Consider the following 20238-nt stretch of genomic DNA (forward strand, 5'->3'; position numbering starts at 1 on the left):
CTTTGCAGGAATTAAATCCATACAAGGAAACTCAGGACCTAAAAAAAACCTGAAAAGGTCAAGCTTTGTCCCTCTTTCAAACATTTTGAGAATCTCCTTGATGCTCACCAAAGAAGCCCACGGGGACAGAAACCAGCGAAGGTGTCCCTCACCCCAATAATGGGTGAGGGCAGACCCTCACGCTGAAGGAGTCTCATCTGCTGGTTTGGGAAAGCTAGATCTGGGCTTACCAGATCGAGGTTGCTTAGAACCTCCAGGAGAAGATTAAAAAAGATCCACTTCCCTTATTCTCCGTCCCAGAGAAGCACAAAATAATTTTCTATGGGCTGAGAAGGAGGGCCTCCGTCTGCGACAAGGCTCCTTCCCATTCCTTGACTGTGGGAGGAAGGTACTCTTCCCTCCCGTGATACCCTTAAGGATGTCATCCAGGGTAGCCAAAAAATAATTGATCGCCTTGAAAGGGCAGATCAATGAGAGCTTTCTTAGGAGGCATGGTCTGCAGACCAATTCTTAGCCACAGCACACACCTTATCACCACCACCGCAGAAACAAAGTTTGGACAGCACAGGAGCTGCATGTATCCAAAGCTGCATCACAAATACACTGCAGCCCATGGACAAACTGGTCCGTTAAATCAACATAAGCAGCGGGGACCCGCTCACCCTCCAGGCCCTGGTGCAAAAGCCTGGCCTATTCAGTTAGGGTCTCAGACACCAGGGCTGAGGCAAAGACTGACCGCAATGCCAAACTAGCCATAGTAAACATGCTGCGTGCCACAGCCTCCGCTTTCTTGTCAGCCGGGTCCTTAAAGGACGGAGATTCCTCTACCGGGATCATGGTTGCTTTATTCAACCTGGAAACAGAAGTCCACCACTGGTGGACTAAACCACTTTTTTAAAAGCGACTCCTCAAAAATGTAAAATACAGCAAAACGTTTGGGGACCACAAAGGGTAATTTTTATTGTTCCCATTCCTTACAGGAAAACCTGTCAAAATAGGGCACATAAGGAAACACCTTTGGAGTATGATGCGACTTGGGCATACCAAACGACACAGCCACGTAGCGTGGCTCCATCAGTCGCATCCTTTATTTTTAAAGTCTAACGCACTGCAGTCCACGGCGGTATCAGGCTCAGAATCAGAGGAGACAGCCTAAGCAGGGGAAGATGGGTGACTGTTCCTCCTGGGCCTTTGCCCACACGCCACTTCCACCCAGGACACTAAGGACTGCAAGACTCCCGTCAGTGCAACCATGGGAAGCTGGGGTTTCCAAGGGACCTGCCACCTCCATGAGGGGGTCAGTGGGGGAGATGTGACCCTGAGGCTCCATAAAGGAAAGAAAAACCTTGCAGTACAAAAAAAAAAAAAAAACAATCTTTTGGCACCGCTAAAGGATCCCTTCAAGGCTCAGGGTACCTAGCAGAGGGAGAGCATGAGAGAACAGGGACCCCCAAAGACTCACCTTACCGACCAGCGGAGCCTGTGAATTTGAACCCAGCATCATCATGGACGCTATCCCTGTTCATATGTCCCGGACACAGGAAGAGGAAACTAAGGAGGAAGAGGATGAGGAGGAGCTTTGGCATCCCCACAAGGCTTCATTTGTCTCCAGCATCTCCCAGACTAAGGGAAAATGGCCCCCGTGACATCATCCGACTACACAAACATGGCTGCCAACCAGAGACCAGCCAGACTAAGAGAAAATGGCCTCCAGCAGCTTCAAACACTGAGGCATGCTGCCAGGATCTTTCCTGCACCCTCTGCAATGCTGAACCCTCTGCAAGGGGACCCCCCCGACAGTAGGACACACATTTAGGGGAGACTCTGCTGTGTACTCTGTACCGGTCTCTGCACTAGGACCCCCCTGCCCTATACCCACACTGCAAACAGCAGGGCATGCACCTAGGGGTCTCCTACACTGGGACCCCTCCAGATTACCAGGGCGGGACACACTATCCCAGGACTATTACAGAGTGGGGATAGCAAGGGAGACCCCAGGGGTCTCTGCTGCATTCTCTGCCCTGGGACCCCCACCAGACTCTAGATCCAGACAGGGGGGAACGGGAGTGGGGGAAGCCCAGCTCAGTGAGGGTCTAAGGGTGGGAGGAGGGAACCATGGTGCGGGTACCACTCCAGACAGAACTCCTCGCCGCCAAAGTAGGGGAGCCCTCGGCCAGTAGTCCAGCTTAGTGACATGGAAAGGCAAGTGTGCAGCAGCTGCTACAAGTTCTCAGGACTTTGAACTGCTGACTTGGAACCTGCTGCGGTGATCTGGATATCCACTGTTTAGATATCCAGAGTGACCAACACAAGTGCTTTTGCTGTAATGGCAGCCTTGCCATCTAGTGAGTTTGCAATCCTTCTGTTGGTGACAGTGATACACAATTGAATATCATTTATCTGCACTTTGAATCGTTTGTTATATCACTAATGATTGCTGTTAACATCAGGATGCATGGACTTTCATTTTTTCATTATTGATTTTATACATTTTACATATGTTTGAATATATCAAGTGTGCTACATTCTTTTTCTTATCAAATCTAAGTTGGGTATACAGCTTATGTGTTCGCTGCCTATTCTTAACATACAACACAGAATTCTTTTACATATTTTTTCCTGTATGAATACAGAGTGAACAGAATGGCTGTTCTGGAAGTGGTCTTTCCTGGAAAAAAAGGATTACGTTTCATCCAAGAATTGGCCATATGGCCAAAAGCTTTTTGGATAACCAGCTCTATCAACATACTGTGACCAATTTGAACTCTGATCCCTTTAAAACGCTAGAATCAAATGTCATGGCAAACAAAGAGGTGCATCTCTGTAAGAGGCCATGGTTTTTAACAAGGGAAACCTAAAAAATATTAGTAGCTGTGATACACCGAATTTAGGTTTCTTGTCTCAAAGTCACTCTATGTCAAATATCAGGATTGATTGCAAGGTCAACTGTGCAATTATTAGCCTTCAAGTTTTCCTACCCAGCACTCCCCCCAACCAGCCCCCCCCCAACCTTCTGGGATATGTCATAGGTCCCAGAAAGCTGAGGGAGCATTCACAGAGGCGCATGCGCAGTGGGCAGCCAACTGTGAAGCAGCAAGGAATCTCAGCCGGCTGTCCATAGTAAACATGCCAGGGCCTCAAAAGACCGGTGAAGAAGTTCTTTGGGTGAGCATGGCGCTGGACTCCTGGATAGGCGAGTGTCCTTTTATTAAAGGTCAGCAGCTGGAGCATTTGTAGTTTTCAAAAAGGCTCAAGAACCACTTTAAAACAAGAAGATAACCATATGACCATCTAGGCTATCATACCAATGGCGGATCTGTGAACAGTTTTCCTTAAATGACTCTAAAGTAGTTATGGTGGTATATTTAACTTAATAGAAAGCCCATAAAGGCCCATTGACACAGAAGAGTGGTCACCCGGGAAGCTTTTCCCCATGCACGCGCTGTGTAAGGTTAGCTGCTGCCAGACATGTATTTTGTATAATTTATTGTAAAAAAAAAAAATGGGCATGGTGCCACTGCTCCCTTGTAAACCCTCTTCCGAGCAGTTGATTGGGAACTCTGACCGGCCCCCAAATGCAGCAGTTTACACCCAGGGATGGCATTTCTGGCAGCAGCTAATCATCCAGTTTGTATGCAGCCATAGCATAGAGTGCTGCCGAGTCCAGAGACAACGTTTAGGTACCACTGAGTGCAGCCGCCTCTCTGCCCATCTGAATGAGGCCTAAAATGGTCACTTTCACTGTGTAAAGGCAACAAATACTCATTTGACAAAAAAATTTGATCAAAAAATGATACTGCCTAGCTCTTATTAAACAAAAACCCAAAAGGCAAACTCAGCCTCGATTAAAAGTGTTTATTCAAAATTATAGTATTGCACAGTTTGATAACAAATACAGTTAGCAGCAGTGTAAACACAACAGGATAAAATCTGATTAAAAAAATGGTCTGACAGTAATAAATAGAGCAGCAAATTTTGATTCCAAAAATTTAACAAGGGCTTTGTTAACAAGATTACACAGCAGGGATCATGGACAAACAGCCTAATGCTAACCTGCACTACCTAGCTGGTAACATAAAATGTGCCTGAAATTAGGATAAAACTACTGGAAGTTATATTTCAGGTAGATATTTAAGAAACAACTAAAATTAATGCATCTCTGCTGTCAAAAAATAAAAAATGAAATGCAATCAGATTCAAAATGTGAACTTTTATTCAGAACAGCCTCTTTCAACCTTCTTCACAGCAGGGCTAAGGCTGACAAAGCGAGGAAAAGCACAGCAAGTCAAGCAGGCTCTGCAGTGTGCTGTCAGTATAACACATGATCACACTGACAGGTGGAGAGTGCCGAGTAACGACTTCATGTGCTGCTGCTTTTTCATTGCCCAATCAGCAAGCTGGGGGTATGTCCAGAAGAAGTTGTGCAGTATGGCGGGGACATTTAAATATTAAAACTGGTTGAAAAAGATCTAAAATGATCTAAAAATATTAAAAGTTCATACAAAGTTAGCCCCAGTTATGTTCCAAGACAGCACAAAGGAGGGCTTCATTGTAGTCACGCTGCCTTGAAACACAATTAGCGCAAAACCGTGTGTGTGAGCTTTTCATAATTTTGGGACACACAAGTTTTAGTTCCAACCAGGGTTTTCTGTCCACCAGCATGCACTTGCACACTTTTTTTTTTAAAATTGGTTTTAAAAGGCTCAGAGATTTGGTAGGCAATAACCACACATACGATGTGAGTGTAGGGGAATGTAGGGGGGCTTTTATATGCTCTGTGCCTCCTTCCATGCTTGGTAGCAGGTAATTCTAAGATCAGTTTTATTACTCTGCTTACAAAATATGAAGAACCACAAATGTCTGTTGGAGAACTAAAATGTCAGGCAGAGAAACGGTCAGGACTGGGTAAACAACAAAGAATTATAAAGTAGAGCAGGGAACAAAAGATTATTCACAAATGTAAAAATTATTTTATATTACAACCCCTCTCAAAAGGGCAGCTTATGAAGTAAAGCTCAGTCTCACAGAGTATGGGAAACTGCATTTTGCAAATTCCAGGAAATGTTTATACAACTTTTTGCTTTTATACCCTGACCATATCTACACTACAACCATTTCTAGGTATACACTGTTGGTGTCCTTTGCAGACACTAACAGTTTATGCAGCATTAGGCCCCTTTCACACAGGCGGACCGTTCAGATCCGCCTGTCAGTTTTTTTTGCGGATCTGAACGGTCCCCCCATGCATTCCTATGGGGCATCGGATGTCAGCGGAGACATGTCCGCTGACATCCCATCCGATCCATCAAATCTGGACGGATGGAAACCCTATTTTCCATCCGTCCAGCAGATGGGATCGGACCAACGGTCCGTACCCATCCGATTTTCCCCATAGAGATGCATGGGGAACTGACAGCTGTGTCTCCGCACACAGCACGGAGACACAGCTGTCTGCCTCCTGCTCAGCTGGGGGATCGGCGGATCGATCCCCCGCTGAGAAAAACGGACTCCGTGTGTGAAAGGAGCCTAAGGGTTTGTGCCCATAGATCTATTACAAATTGGCCTTAGCTGTATGTTGCACTTAGCAAGACCAGTAGGATATGTTTTTTTTTTATTTAACCCCATGAGGACACACCATCCTGAACCATAGTAGGGCCAGCAAAGAATGCTTACCAAAAAAGAAAGGAAAAAAAAAAAAAAAAAAAAAAAAGGATGGCTTCCTTCTGTGTCCTTCAAAAAGTCCCTAAGAGATACATTTAGTGCTGCAATTACCAAATGTGGTGCATATAAAAACATCCTTGGACAGATGCCCTAATTTTATTATCAGATTATGTGTGTTCAAGGTGATACTAAAATGCAATTGCGTCTTTTACTATAGTATCATGGCTCATACCACTTTGTTAATCTTTTCTGTGTACTGGAAAATGACAACCATTCATTGTGTTTTGACATTTTTTTTTTTTGTCACACATATGCAAGACTAAAATCTTTTCCATTTAAAGTATTTGACATGATAAACAATACAGTTCATTAATACCCTTCTGTAGACCGTGACCTATGAACACCAAAATTGATCTGAAGATTTCATGCTTATGCCTCCCAGATGTAGACTTCCTTAGCTTAGAGCACGCTTATTGCTGAAAAGAGATTGACGTTGCGCCCCCAACTGGTTGGAGAAAAAAAAAAAAAAAGACCCTTATTAGGTGGTGGGTATCAATAACAGGAGCTAACCAGTTGCTGCAGTTAAATCTGAACTCCAAAGACATAACAGGTTGCCAAAAAATCCAGTTGTATATTCTTGAGGGGTGGGCAACAAAGTAAACAAATAACAGGCCCAAGAAAACAGAATGCTGGTGACTGATGCAAAGAGCCACCTTAAGAACATTACAGCCAACAATGGTAACCTGGTAAAATTTAAAGAACATTAGAACAGAAAACCAGGTGACAGCTTTGCAAATCAGGAAACCATTGCTTGATGCTGAAAAGACAAAAAAAAAAACACTCACAGATCTAGGGCTCCTTGACAGGAGGGGGTGGAAGATGATCCTGGAGACTAAGCTTGAATGAATGAAGATCTCTCTTTGCCACCTAGAGAGATGTTGGAACAAGAAACCAGTGTACCCTTACAGGGTCTATTTGGGACGATGGAAAAAATAAATCGGTCTGTGAAAAAAAAAAAAAAAAGTGGCTGAGAGAGAGGCTCGCATAGCCTGAGCCACATCCAGGAGGGAAATTTCCATTTGGTGAACTTAACCCAGACAGAGGGATGGAAGGATGATGTTTTGGTTGAGGGTAACAGCATTGACTACTTTAGGCAAAATAAACCAGTGCTTTGCTGGAGGGTCCCTGTGGACAAACCTGATCACTTCGTTTATGAATCTAAAGGCCAGGAAATCTACATTTGGGTCCCCCTTCCTTGACAGAGGTTCTGGAACACCTCCAAGTGTGGGGACCACTCTCCTGGGTCTAGGCGATGTTGGCTGAGAAGTCAAATGCATATTAACTAGAGAGGGCACCAAACAAAAGCTCCAAGAGATCAAAGTGGGGATTCCATAAATAAGAAAAAAGTAACAGGTAGCCTATAAGCTGCTTCTGCTGGGGAAGATGGATGCCCAATTCACCAGTAGCACGTTTGTCAATGGCATTAAGAATAGAGACCTTCCTCAAAGGCCACGTGCATTAGGTGTTCTTTGGGTGCATTTTCCACTGTTCAGCACTTCAACCAAAGTATCCTTCACATGTATACTGACAGGAGATTCATGCAAGAGATAAGCCAGGAGGCTTTCAGAAAATTGTCACAACTGAAGTTTACAGTTACAGCCATTTGCTGCATGCGTTCTTCAAGCAGAGTATCAAGCAAAGCAGCAGACTTACCCAGAAAGGCCCTTTAAGGCATTGAAAAAGTCAGCCATAGTTTGACACTGTAAAAGTCAAAGCCAGGATAGGATGAAGAGCAGGGTCTGCTAGTGAGAACAGTTCTAAGAACATCTTCCCTTCCCTACTGCTTGCCAGTTGGGTGCTTCCTCTAGCAGTGGTGGCAGTCGCTTTGTTAAGGCAGGACACCAGGGAAAATTGTGTAAAAAAAGTGGTCTACCCCCACTGTGGTTCCTTCAAACAGTTGCAAAGCCAATAAGTGCTGGGGGGGGAGAGGGAGCAAACAGCTTGTCAAGGTGCTTTCAAATCTCCGTAGAGAGTTGGAACAGCAGGTGCAATGGGAAGTCTTTGTGACCTTATGGGCACTAAAGAATACAAGACCATAAACCACAACGGTAGAATCAACAGGCTGACTCTTTAGTTCCAGGGTAGTGTGCACTGCATCCAAAAGAGCTCAAACAGTTTCAAAACATGGGAACAGCAGTGGACTACAACCCTTTAGGAGCAGGCGCATTAGGCAAAGACTGGAGGAACTCTGGTTTAGAGTCTCAGTGGCTAAGGGCTCGGAAGGCAACAAGGCTGCAGGTAGGTAGTTCAGACACAAGGCACAGGAAGGAGTCAACAATTGATCAGGTTGACTTGAACCACAAAGTGTTGTGTGACTGTAATAAAACATAAGCCAAAAGGGCAGAGAAACAAGCCACACCCAACAAGGCTAAAGAGGACTCTAGGAGAAGTCGTCGATAAGACTCCAGTCTGCAGATTTCACCAGCAGCATGAGGTGCGCTGCAAGCAGTCCTGTATATGTTGAGAGTAGGCTGATTGCACCTGTTCCAGCAAGACTCTCTCTCTCCCCCTTCCATGCCTAGAAACAGACATGTGATGGTGTGGCAGCAAAGAAACTTAAAGCTCTGGTTATGAAGCAAGACCTCAGATATTCACCTGCTAACAGTCTTATGGGTTTGTGACTATAAGGTGGTGAGCTACAGAAACTAATGGGGGGATGGAAGCTGCACATGGCTCAGCAGCAGCACAAAACTATTTTCCCAATATTGTATGGCAGGAAAGAGCACAAAGCGCACACAGGCAACACTGCACCCAGCGGATGATACCAGCACCTCTTCCGTGGAAAAAGCTTTTGGGAAACTGTGTCAAGTCTGTGAGGTAGCTCCCTTTTCTTGGCCTGAGTAAATTACTCAGAAAATGAGTTTCAGAGGCAGGGCAAGCTCTGAGGCAATACCAGTGGCTTTGGACCAGAAAACCATTCTATAGGGAACCTTTAGTCTGGAAAGCACTGTACATGGAATCCAGCACCCAAAGATTTCGTCCAGGCTAACCTTGCAAGGTCCAGACATAACACTCCAAATTCAAGGCTAAAGATGGTCACGCCAGATAGCCGCAGCTCAAGAGGCAAGCAATAACGGTTCAAGAAAAAGAAAAATGCAGCTAGCAAAATTGGCTATACTTCCACACAGCAGAGACCAAGAGAAGATGTCCATTCTCCTAGGACACTAGCTAAAACAGAGCAGTAAGAGGTTTTGTTGTCCTGGTCGGGCCTACAGTTTGTTTACTAGTGTCCAATCCTCCTCTATACTGCAGTATAACCTGAAGGTGAAAGACTTTGTGTCCCTCTAGGGATAAAAAGAAAAGTTTTTACGGTCAATCTACACTGGAAAAATGCTGAAGAGAGGAAAGAGCAAAGCGATGACCTTATCCGTGTGGTAACGCTCTTCTATATTCCACTAAGCAGGCCTGGGGCAGGTCAGAGACCCAGCTGAAGCATTTATTGGCAGGGATAAAAGCAATGTCACTGACCTGTCTGACTGCACAAAAGGGTATCCGGGAACTAAAGACTGGCCTGATCAGCTCTGCAAATCTTTTGGCAAGTTAAGACAATTCATAGCCTTGTTCATGACTGCATTTTAAATTTAGTGGATTGTCTGGAGTTCAGTTTTAAATGTGGGTTGATTCAGCTTAATAGTAATAAATGTGAAGAGACAACCCGAATAGAAACCGAACTAGAGAAATAAACTTTAAAAGATAAGTCCACCCTAAACACTAAAACTTCTGCATCTATACACCGCCTCGATCTAAGACTAACCTATCTAGCCCTGTAAAGAAGAACCTTTTTTGAAGCCGATCCAACCCAATCCCAAGCTGAGCCATCAGGACACGGTCGACAACGGAAGCCCCATAGAAACTATTGGTGACGTCACTTCGCATTCATTTCACAGCTGTTGTTGGCAGTGTCCTCGAGTAGGATCGGCTTCAAAAAAAGGTATATGTATATATATATTATATATATATATATATACACACACATACACACACTAATTTCTTCTTTACAAGGCTACATAGGTCTTAGATCGAGAAGGTCTACAGATGCAGGGATTTTAGTTTTAGGCTGGACTTATCCTTTAAGAAAAGCCTATTACAATGCAGCATTATGTGGAAGGGGGAAGAAATAGTAATACTGAAGGCCTGTACAGAAAGCGGAAGGAGGAGGAAGGGCACTCAAACATATACCACCCCTGACTGATATCCTGTCCCCATGAATATGTGGTTTCTACTGATCTCAAGCAGTCTTCACATGCAGTCGTACCTCTTCGGAAATTCTGCAAACTTTCCTGAGTGCTGCTCCGGTCTGAGATAGGAGACCTGGGATCTTCATTCTCCTTGTTTTCCAACCGCCTTGGAGTCTCGTTCCCAGATTTAGAAGCTTGCTTTGTCTTCTGATCCAGCTGTTTAAGTTTCGCTGCGCAGGCAGCAAGCCTCTCTTCTCGAGCACGCCGTTCTTCCTCCTCACGTCTTTTGCGAGCACGCTCAACTGCCTCAGATATCTCAGACTGTACAAACTTCTGCCTGGGAGGTACCCTCTCTTCCTTCTCCTCCACAGATGGTTGCCGCAGTAGTGCAGTAGGTGCAGGCTTCTAAGAACAAAAAAAAAAAAAAAGCATGCGGGTATGTAAACTGAGGAGCTCAGAAAGTTAAAATCAAACTTTTTATGCTTTTTTTAAAAAGGAATCCTGTACCAAGAAAAATATAAAAAAAAGTTAAGCTATCAGCAAGCACAAATAAGTCAAGCAAAATAACTTTAAAGCCTATGGCTTTAGGCTTGTGTTGATTGGCAAACAGCAATGTATTTCTGTCCTTCGATACACTGAAGAAGAAAAAAAATCCCTGCCCATGCTCCATAGTACATGATCTATGTTTTAGAGACTAACAATACCCAGCACGTCGAACAAGCAGCATGCATTCTGAACAGGTTCCCAGCAAGGCTTATTCCTGTAATTGAACAGAGTGGTAATCGTCAAACACTGTCAAGTTGTTATTGCCATCTGTGTCCTCCTTGGCAAGATTTCCACTCCCTTTCAGTATGCCATAACACAAAGATCCGACAGATGTTCTAACCCTTTGCCACTACTAAAGTGTGCATTTACTTTATTAACTTTCTGTAGAGCACACCATTTGAGTGGAGAGTGAAAAACTGTTTAAATCGGTTGTAAACCCGAAAAAAGAAAAAAAAAAAAACCTGCAAGACAAAGGCATAATGAGCTAGTATGCATCGCATACTAGCTCATTATGTATTACTTACCTTAGAACGAAGCCCCAACACGGACCCACGGACATCGCTGCGGGCGCTGCCATGATCCCTCGGCGTCTCTTCCGGGTTCGGCAGCTCCGGCGCTGTGATTGGCCGGAGCCGCGGGAGTGATTTTCCGGCAAGCTCCCGGCAAGGAAAGCTGAAGGTCCCCCCCGGACCTTCAGAGTGCGTGAGCGGCTGCATGCACTGCAAATATCTCCTAAACCGTACCAGTTTAGGAGATATTAATTGTACCTACAGGTAAGCCTTATTATAGGCTTACCTGTAGGTAAAAGTGTCAAAAAGCGGGATACTACCGCTTTAAGCTTTTTACTGCTTGTGTTTGCAGTTTTTTTCTTTGGGAGTCTTTGCAAACAGCTTTTTAAAACACCTTTTTCTGTCACTTTTTAAAAAGTAAATTTTTTGGAAAAAAAATAAATGCATTTTTTTTTTCGCAGGGAAAAAAATAAAAAAATAAAAAATGGGATTTTTGACTTAACGTAAAATCCATTTCTGTGATGTTCATTGACGGGCACAACACCTGGTTCTAACCATTGGGTTATACCCCCCACAGGAGTAAGACACTAAGCAGGAAAAAAGTTAGACTACGCCTATGGGCGGTCCCAGGGGGTATACAACCACTCTGCTATTGGCACTCAATTTTGTTACAAGCAGTGTCAGAAAAAAAGCCAACTCTACAGAGGGGTGGGTGCTGTGTCTGGCAATGAACATCAGAGAAATGGATTTTGCAGTAAGTCAAAAATCCCATTTTCTCTTTCGTTCATTGACAGACAGCTCCTGAATCTTAAACATTGGGACGTCCCAAAGCAGTGTTAAGCATAAGGGGTAGGGAAAACATCAGGAAAAAATTCCCAAGGCTAACCATGGCCAACCAGGTAACAGAGCTCAACAAAAAAACTGGAGCTCACCTGAAAAATACACCCTCAAAGAGGACCAGGTCCTCTAAGCAGCAGCCAGCAAAACCTTGTGGCCAAAAGAAGCATCCGCAGATGCCAACACAACCACTTTACAAAACACTTTGCAAAAGTTTGCACTGATGACCAGGCAGCCGCCTTGCAAACTTGCGTCACTGACGCTTGAAGGAGGAAAGCCCAGGAGACACTAAGCACCCTAGTAAAATGCGCCTTAAACAGGGAAAGGAGAAACCTGACCCCTGACGCAATAGGCCTGAACCACGGTCTGATCCATCTGGAAATGGTCGCAGAAGAAGCAGGCAATCCTTTGTGAGGTCCGTCCGTGAGCACAAATAGTGTGTCTTACTTCCTAAAAGACTCCATAGCTGCCAGGTACACCCCAATTGCCCCGACCACATCCAAGACATGCAAGGCAATTTCCTTCAGATGTTTAGGCCTGGGGAAAAAAGGGAAGGCAACACAATATATCCGCATTCAGACCACCATAGGAAGGAATGACAGAGGCAAAAGCACCACCTTATCCTTGTGAATCACCATAAGGTGGACAGGAGAATGCTGTCAGTTCCCACAACCTGCATGCAGAGGTGATAGTCACCAAAGAAGGCCACCTTCTGGGGCAGCATAAGCAGGGAACCTCCCAATTATTTTCAAAGAGAAGCTTCAGTAGGGCAAAAAGCACCACATTAGGATTCCAGGGCGGCAACAGAGCCCGCACCAAAGGAACCAAATGTCGGGACACCCTGAAAAAAAAAAAAAAGTACACACAAGGGGAGTGTGCGGCCAAATGTCGTTGGAAAAAGACCGTCAAAATCCGATACCTGGCCCTTGATGGTACTCCTACTCATGGCCAATTTCTGTTCAACACCCCCCCCCCCCATACCCCGTTAAAGGAAGGTTAAGATTCGATCTACCGAGAAGGAGCGAGGATGAACCTCAAGAGACTCACACCACGAAATGTACGTCTTCCACATACGATGGTAGATCTTCCTAGAGGCAGATTTCCTCGCTTTTAACAGCGTAGGAGTCACTAATTCAAACAAACCTCCATCACCTGGCATTCAACAACCAAGCCATTAAAGCCAGCGACTGTAAAGCAGGATGGAGGATTGGGGACAGTAGATACTCCCTGAGAGGAAGTCCCTGAGGAGCATCTGCGAGCAGCCGTACCAGATTGGCATACCAAGACCAGCGAGGTCAGTCTGGAGCCACTAGAATGACCGGAATTCCATTCTGCCTGAATCCTGCACAGGAGGAAGGAATCAGTCAGCCCACCTTAGAATGCCGGCTACTTACCGAGCAGCCAGAACACTTCTTGTGCCCCATTGGTGTTGACAGACCACGGCCGTGGCATGGTTCTATAGAATTCGTACCAGACAACCCTGAAGATAAATGTCCAATGAGCCAGACAAAGTCTGATCGCTCGGAGTTCCAGTACACTAATCAGCAATCTGGGCTCTGCCAGAGTCCAGACCCCCTGAGCACATCTGTGTTGAGGATGCCTCCCCACACAGACAGGCTGGCATCCATGGGGACAAGTGTCCAGTACAGGAGGAGAAGGATTTTCAATGTCGAAGTGCCGGAGAGTGAAGCCACCACTAGAGACCATGGATCCTTGACCCATTTTACCAGAAACTCTTTAGCAGAGATCTTGTGTGGAACTGTGCAAACAGACCATTTCGAGGGTTGACACCATCAGGCCCAGCACGCGCATGCAAGCCAGGAGGGATAACCGTCTGCTGAACAACAGAAACTGAATTGCCTCCTGCAATGTCTGGAGTTTTTCCCGAGGAAGAAACACTCTGGCCGAGGCCGAGTCTAGAGTCAGCCCAGATAGTCCAGTTTTTGTGGACAGAACCAAAAGCAGACTCCTGAATGTTCAGGATCCAACCAAACTCCCTCAGAGTTCGCAGAGCAATCTCTAGTTGTCCATCAAAGCAGACTGAGACTCCGCTCGCAGAAGATTGTCCAGGTACCCCAGTACCGTGATCCCCCACTGACACAAACAATGCCAGCACCGGGGCCAACAATCCTGTGAAGACCCGAGGTGCGAAGATGAGACCAGAGGTCAGTGCCACAAACCGATTTACTTTCTCATCCACGGCAAATTGGAGGAAGCGCTGGCGACCAGCACATATTAGAATGTGCAGGTAGGCATCCTAGATATGGACAAAACCGAGAAGAAATCACCCCGAAATAGAGACGCCACTACCATGTGAATGGACTCCATACGGAACTTCTGTACTCCCACAAACCAGCTTAGCGCATCGAGGTCCAGAATTGGACGAACCTTGCCTTCCTTCCTGGGGACTGTAAAGAGGTTTGAGTAAACACCCCCTGAAAATGTTCCGAAGTCAGAACCGGAACAATCACCCCTTGAAGTCTTGCACTGCCGCAAAGAGACCCCGGAAGCGATCTGGGGACAAGTGCAGGTTAGAAGGGAAAAAACATTTCCGGAGAACAAGACCGAACTTGATCTCGCAGCCTGACCAAAAAAGACCCACTTGACCTGTACCAGGGAGGTCCATGGTTTCGGAAACCAGCGAAGATGTCGACCACCCCCCCAGATACGGGTGAGGGCGCTCCTTCATGCCGAGGCAGCCATGTCCCATGTCTGGAAAAGCCCGCTCGTGGTATGCCAGACCAGGTCCTCTTGAAACCTCTGGTGGAGGCCCTGACTTTTGATCCCTTGTCTTGAGACCCTGAGAGACCAAGAAGCCGCTTAAGAGCTGAGGAGAATGGCCCACGGGGCTCCTTGCACTCTGTAGCCTGCGGAAGAAGAATCCCCCCCCCCCCCCCATGCGAGAGACTTAATGTCATCCAAGGAAGCTCCAAACAGGCGATCCCCTACAAGCGGGAGATCAGAGAAGGTCTTCTTTCAGCCAGACAATACGCCGAAGGACCACTGCTGATACAGACCGCCTAGAAATCAAAAGGAGCCGCATCCACAGAAGCATCACAGATCGACTGTAGCCCCTGGACCAACCAGCCCGCTCCGCAAAGACAGGGGGAATCTGTTCTCCCACCAGGCCCAGGCGTAAAAGCTTAGACCACTCGGTCAGAGTTTGCGACACCAGGGCAACAGTAATTACCGGCCTAATTGCCGAACCAGCCACTGTGCACATATGGCGGGCCAGAGCATCCACCTTTTTATTAGCTGGCCCTGTAAAAGGTCTGGGACTCCTCAACCGGGATGAAGGTAACCCAATTTGACCTTGAAACTGGCGAGTCCACTACAGGTGGGACCATCTACCTTTAAAAACGCAGTAAATTCTAATAAAGATACCGCAAGCAAAAAATGCCTATTAACCACTGCGTTTTGGACAACCCTACTGTTTTGTGACAGAGTTGTCACAGATAAGCGGAAAGGGGAACACCCTCGCCACTTTGGAGGGCCTGTGGGAAGGAACTGGTGCCTGGAAGCAAAAAAAAAAAACGGCCGGTCTGGTATGGATTTTAAACGAAACCCCACATTCAAAATGGCCTGCCCACCCTAAAATTTATGCCAGACCCTTATCCGAGCATGTAGCCTGGTAGGTCAGAAAAGGGAGGGGACAAGAAACTATAGACCTGATAGTTTAACTTTTATAGTTGGGAAGATACCGGAGAGTTTAAAGTGGCACTTCATTAGTAAATAGATAGGAAACTATATCACATTTACTTGTTTTAAACTTTTTTTAAATTTCCTCAGTTACCTTTCTGGTTTCATGCCCTAGGCAAATGATGTCACACATCCCAGGAGTAGTTTTCACAGCTCAGAACACTCTCCTGCATGCATACTTGAGCTAAGGGCAGGAAGTAAATGCTACAAGAATCATTTGCCCTTACTCAAGATGGCCATGGCCAGAAATGCTAGGGGGCGTTTTTCAAAGTGATTTCTCACCAAAATAAAGCATGGAGACACAGATGGAGGGAGTTTGCATTGAATATTAAAAATGAATTACATAGTGTTCTTGGTTTGCGGCGCTCCGATGCAGTGAAGATCCGCTTTAATAAAAGATCACAGATGTTTGTGCAAGAAAATATTTTAAGCAACAGACAGCATGGTAGAGCTGCATGATTCTGGCCAAAATGAGAATCACGATTTTTTTGCTTGGAATAAAGATCACGATTCTCTGTGTAACATCTTTTACATTATAAAAAAAATTGGGATAACTTTACGGTTTTGTTTTATTTTTTTTATATTTTTATTCATTAAAGTGTATTAATTGCGTTTGAAAGACTGCTGCGCAAATACAGTGTGACATAAAAATTTACAACAATCACCATTTTATTCTGCAGGGTCTCTGCTAAAAAAAACAATATATAAAGGTTTGGGGGTTCTAACTACTTTTCTAGGAAAAATAAACTGATTTAACTTGCAAGCAACAAGTGTAGGAAAAAGGTTTAGTCTTTAAGAGGTTAAACTTCCTTCCTCCGGCAGAGGGAAAGAAAAGATACAATGTAATCATTTGTGTTTACAGTTCAGTGGGAACCCCGTTCACACTGGGGCGACCTGTCAGGCGACCAGGTCGCCGACAGGTCGCCTCCCATACAGAAGCTATGGACCCGTTCTAATAGGAGCGACACAAGTCACTCTGACTTAGAAAAAGGGTCCGGAGCTTCTTTGGGGCGACCCGGAGCGACCTGTATAGACTTCAATGTTATGAAGTCCATGCCGGCCGCTCCGAGGTCGCGGTGCGAGCAGCGCGCCGCGACCTCTGTGGTCGCCTGGGGAAGTCGGATCGCCCCCGTGTGAACGGGGGCGGAGACTAATGCTGATAGGTTTTTGCAGGAGGCTTTTTTTTTTGACAGCTGCTCCCTCAGAGCTATGTAAAGAATCAAGCAAGTGTCATGTTAAGATCGTCAGGGGGAGTGAATCGCGATCTCGATTCTGTTCTGATTAATCGTGCAGCTCTACAGCATGGATTAACCAATTTACCTCTGGAAGGTTTACACCCCCCCCCTATCTGACCAGGCCATTTTTTTTCAACACTGAACCCAAATAAAATGTATCTGCTTTTTTTCCCACAAATAGAGCTTTCTTTTGGTGATATTTGCTCACCTCTGGGTTTTTAATTTTTGCATTAGAAGCAAAAAATGACCGACAGTTTTGAAAAAAAAAATAAAAATGGTTTTACTTTCTGCTCTAAAACCCATCCAAAAAAAATAAAAAAGTAAAAAAATCAAAGTTCTTCATCAATTTAGGCCAATATGTATTCTGCTACATATTTTTGGTAAAAAAAAAAAAATATCCCAATAGCGTACATTGATTGGTTTGCAGAAAAGTTATAGCGTCTAAAAACTGTGGGATATATTTATTTTACTTGCAATGACAGCAAGCAAAGATATTGTGGCAGACAAAAATCGGACACCTGACACTTTTTTGGGGATCAGTGACATTATTACAGTGATCAGTAATAAAAAAAATGCACTGTCACTGTACTAATGACACTGCCAGATGAGGATTAACATCAGGGGCGATCAAAGGGTTCACGGTTTCCCTAACTAATTTTTCAGTGTAGTGGGCTAAGTGCTTTTACTAGTGGAAGACATGAATTGGGGGTTTCTGCTTTACATAAACACAGGATCCATGTCTTCTGTACTGACAGAATGCCTTAATTACAGACTCATTCTGTCAGTGTATTGAACGATCAGCGGGTATGCAGGACCTTCTGATCAGCTCTTGCTGTGTAAAAACCACAGTGGGAAGGAACCAGCGGTGGCAGGCATTCGCACCCAAAACCTGGAAGTGCAGAATAACGTATATACACATGATTCTGCACAACGTGGCCGCCATGTAGCAGTAAATCTGCTATGGGGCGGTCTGCAAGTGATTAATGAAAGGCAGAAGTTGTCAGAGGTAAGTAAAACCTTGGACAGAAGGGTGGCTGTGGACGTAGTATACTTGGATTATGCCAAAGCGTTTGACACAGTTCCCCAAACACGGCTAATGTGTAAGGTTACAGGCCTGCAAAAATGGATAAAAAAAAACTGGCTAAAAGACAGAATTCAGAGAGTAGTGTTAATGATTCTTACTCTGAATGGTCTAGAGTTGTCAGTGGTGTACCCCAAGGTTCAGTGTTGAGACCCTTACTTTTAAATATATTTATAAACGACAGAGTCTGGGATTAAAAGTACCATTTCAGTCTTTGCAGATGACACCAAGCTATGCAGTGGAATAATTTCCTTACAGGATGTCTCCAATTTACAAGCCGACCTCAATGCACTGTTTCATTGGGCAACTATGTGGCAGATGAAGTTTAATATTGATAAATGTAAAGTTATGCACTTGGGGGCTAAGACAATGTATGCATTATACATACTAGAGGGCGTACAACTGGGGGAATCCATAGTGGAGAAGGATCTGGGTGCTCCGGCAGATTATAAGCTTAATAATAGCATGCAATGCCAAACTGCAGTTTTTAAAAGCGGGAAAAATCCTTTGTATTAAGAAGTATAGACTCAAGAGACATTTTGCCCCTGTACAAATTAGCAAGACCTCATCTGGTATACGCAGTTCAGTTTTGGGCACCAGTTCACAAAAAGAACATTGGGGAACTGGAGAAAGTGCAGAGAGGGGCAAACAAACTGTAAGAGGCATGGAGGAGCTCAGCTATGAGGAGAGAAAAGAGGAACTGAATTTATTCTCTTGAGAAGAGGGGATTAAGGGGAATATGATCACCATGTATAAAATGGTCCATATTGTGAGCTTGGTGTCGAATTATTCACAAAGGACAAGGGGCACTCTATTTTTGGAAGAAGAGAGATTTAATCTCCAAATCCAAAAAGGCTTCTTCACAGTAAGAGCTGTAAAAATACAGACTACACTCCCTCAAGAGCTGGTTTTGGCCAGTTTAGTATATTGCTTTAAAACAGGAGTGGATTATTTCCTAAATGTACAGAATATAACTGGATACTAATGTTTATAGGTAAAGTTAATCCAGGGAATATCAGATTGCTTCTTGGGGGAGGAAGTCATTTTTTCCCCTGGTGGAGCAAATTGGATCTTGCTTTGCCATTTTCCTCCTCTGGATCAACTGTGGGTATAGGATTGTAATTTTTTGTTTTGTTTTTTCCTCATTGGTTGAACTGGATGGATTTGTGTCTTTTTTCAACCAGACTATGTACCTTCCTCATCACGTGACCTCCAGCCACGGAATATGGGAGAGGAGGAGGTCTCCAACAAGACACAGAAAGCAAATTAAACCTTGCAGTATTACCTGTTTTTTTTATTTAAAAAAAAATGTGTGTGGAGTTGGTCTTTAAAGAGACTATGCCACTTTGACTAACCAGGCCAACGGGTTCTCTTCAAAAAAAAAAAAAACAAAAAAAAAAAAACACCCATAGTGAAAAATTAGAGCAAGATTGGTCCCTCTGTATACATTAGGACTACACAGGTGGTACCTGGTGTTCTGTCACTGCAGTCCGACCGTTTGCCTTGCGGGGAGCTTGCTGTACAGGCTCTGGGGCTCTTCTTGTGGGACGATTGAGCATCCCCGTGTCATTCCACACCTTCCCATCCTCAGCTGGGTGCTTTGCTTCAGCACTGTCAGTGGAGTTAAAGGAAACCTGGCGCTGCCTTCTACACTCCCAGCTATTCCTGAAACCAAAGAGAAAAATTAGCTGCTAGCAAATAGCTAAGTTTATAAACTAACATTGTTGGAAACAGGTGTTCGGAATAAAGTTGTAAAATCCAACACCAGGTGGATAAATAAAAAAGGGGGAGGCTGCAACCTGCGTGATGTTCTTACTGCCATGTCTCCATTGGGGAGGACTCTGTTCACTTCCTCGCATGGTGAAAGATGTAAGAGACATGGAGCGAGCAGAAATCTCCCTAAGATGACGCAAACCGCAACATCCATCTTTGTGCAATAAGAAAAACTTAAACCATCAATAAGTTTTGATAATCTCGTACCCACTGGTGAGATATGACCTCACTATTTGTCTGGCAAATAGGTATTAGGAGTTGAGCACAATTTTTTTCCAGCAATGAGAGAAATAAAAACAGAGGTTTGATCCAAGATGCACAAAGGTTTTGGCTGCAGGTCCATTTTGGGTGCCAAGTGAAAAAAAAAAGTAAAAGTTCAAGCTCAAATCCTGAGATCTTACTGCAGACTGCAAAAAAAACTGCAGGTTCACACAAACAGCACCAATCAGTCAAGCAAGCAGTAATAGGTATACTCCTACCATTTAGCTCTGCTCTCCTTTGTAACTTCCTCCTCCTCTTCATCTTCACTGAATTTAAGCTTTTCTGAATAATCCACTTCATCGTGAATGCCTAAAAAAAAAAAAAGGATTGGTCAATGGGAAGTCTATTAGTATAACTAATACAGTAAATACACAGAAAAGCAAAGCTAGAGAATTATT

The 20238-nt window shown here is 44.6% G+C and overlaps 1 protein-coding gene across 1 annotated transcript in view; it reads right to left on the reverse strand.

Annotated features, from left to right (window-relative positions):
* PRRC2B (proline rich coiled-coil 2B) overlaps positions 1–20238 on the reverse strand; it is a 327590-nt gene that overhangs the window by 210090 nt on the left and 97262 nt on the right. The window contains exons 9-11 of the mRNA XM_082264226.1: positions 20059–20149; positions 19276–19471; positions 9977–10304 (exon numbers count right to left, since the gene is read on the reverse strand). Of these exons, the coding sequence (XP_082120352.1) occupies positions 9977–10304; positions 19276–19471; positions 20059–20149 (615 nt within the window). The remainder of the gene's footprint in view (positions 1–9976; positions 10305–19275; positions 19472–20058; positions 20150–20238) is intronic.

Source organism: Pelophylax lessonae (assembly GCF_965119305.1).
Source record: "Pelophylax lessonae genome assembly, chromosome: 7".
Taxonomy (NCBI): Eukaryota; Metazoa; Chordata; class Amphibia; order Anura; family Ranidae; genus Pelophylax; species Pelophylax lessonae.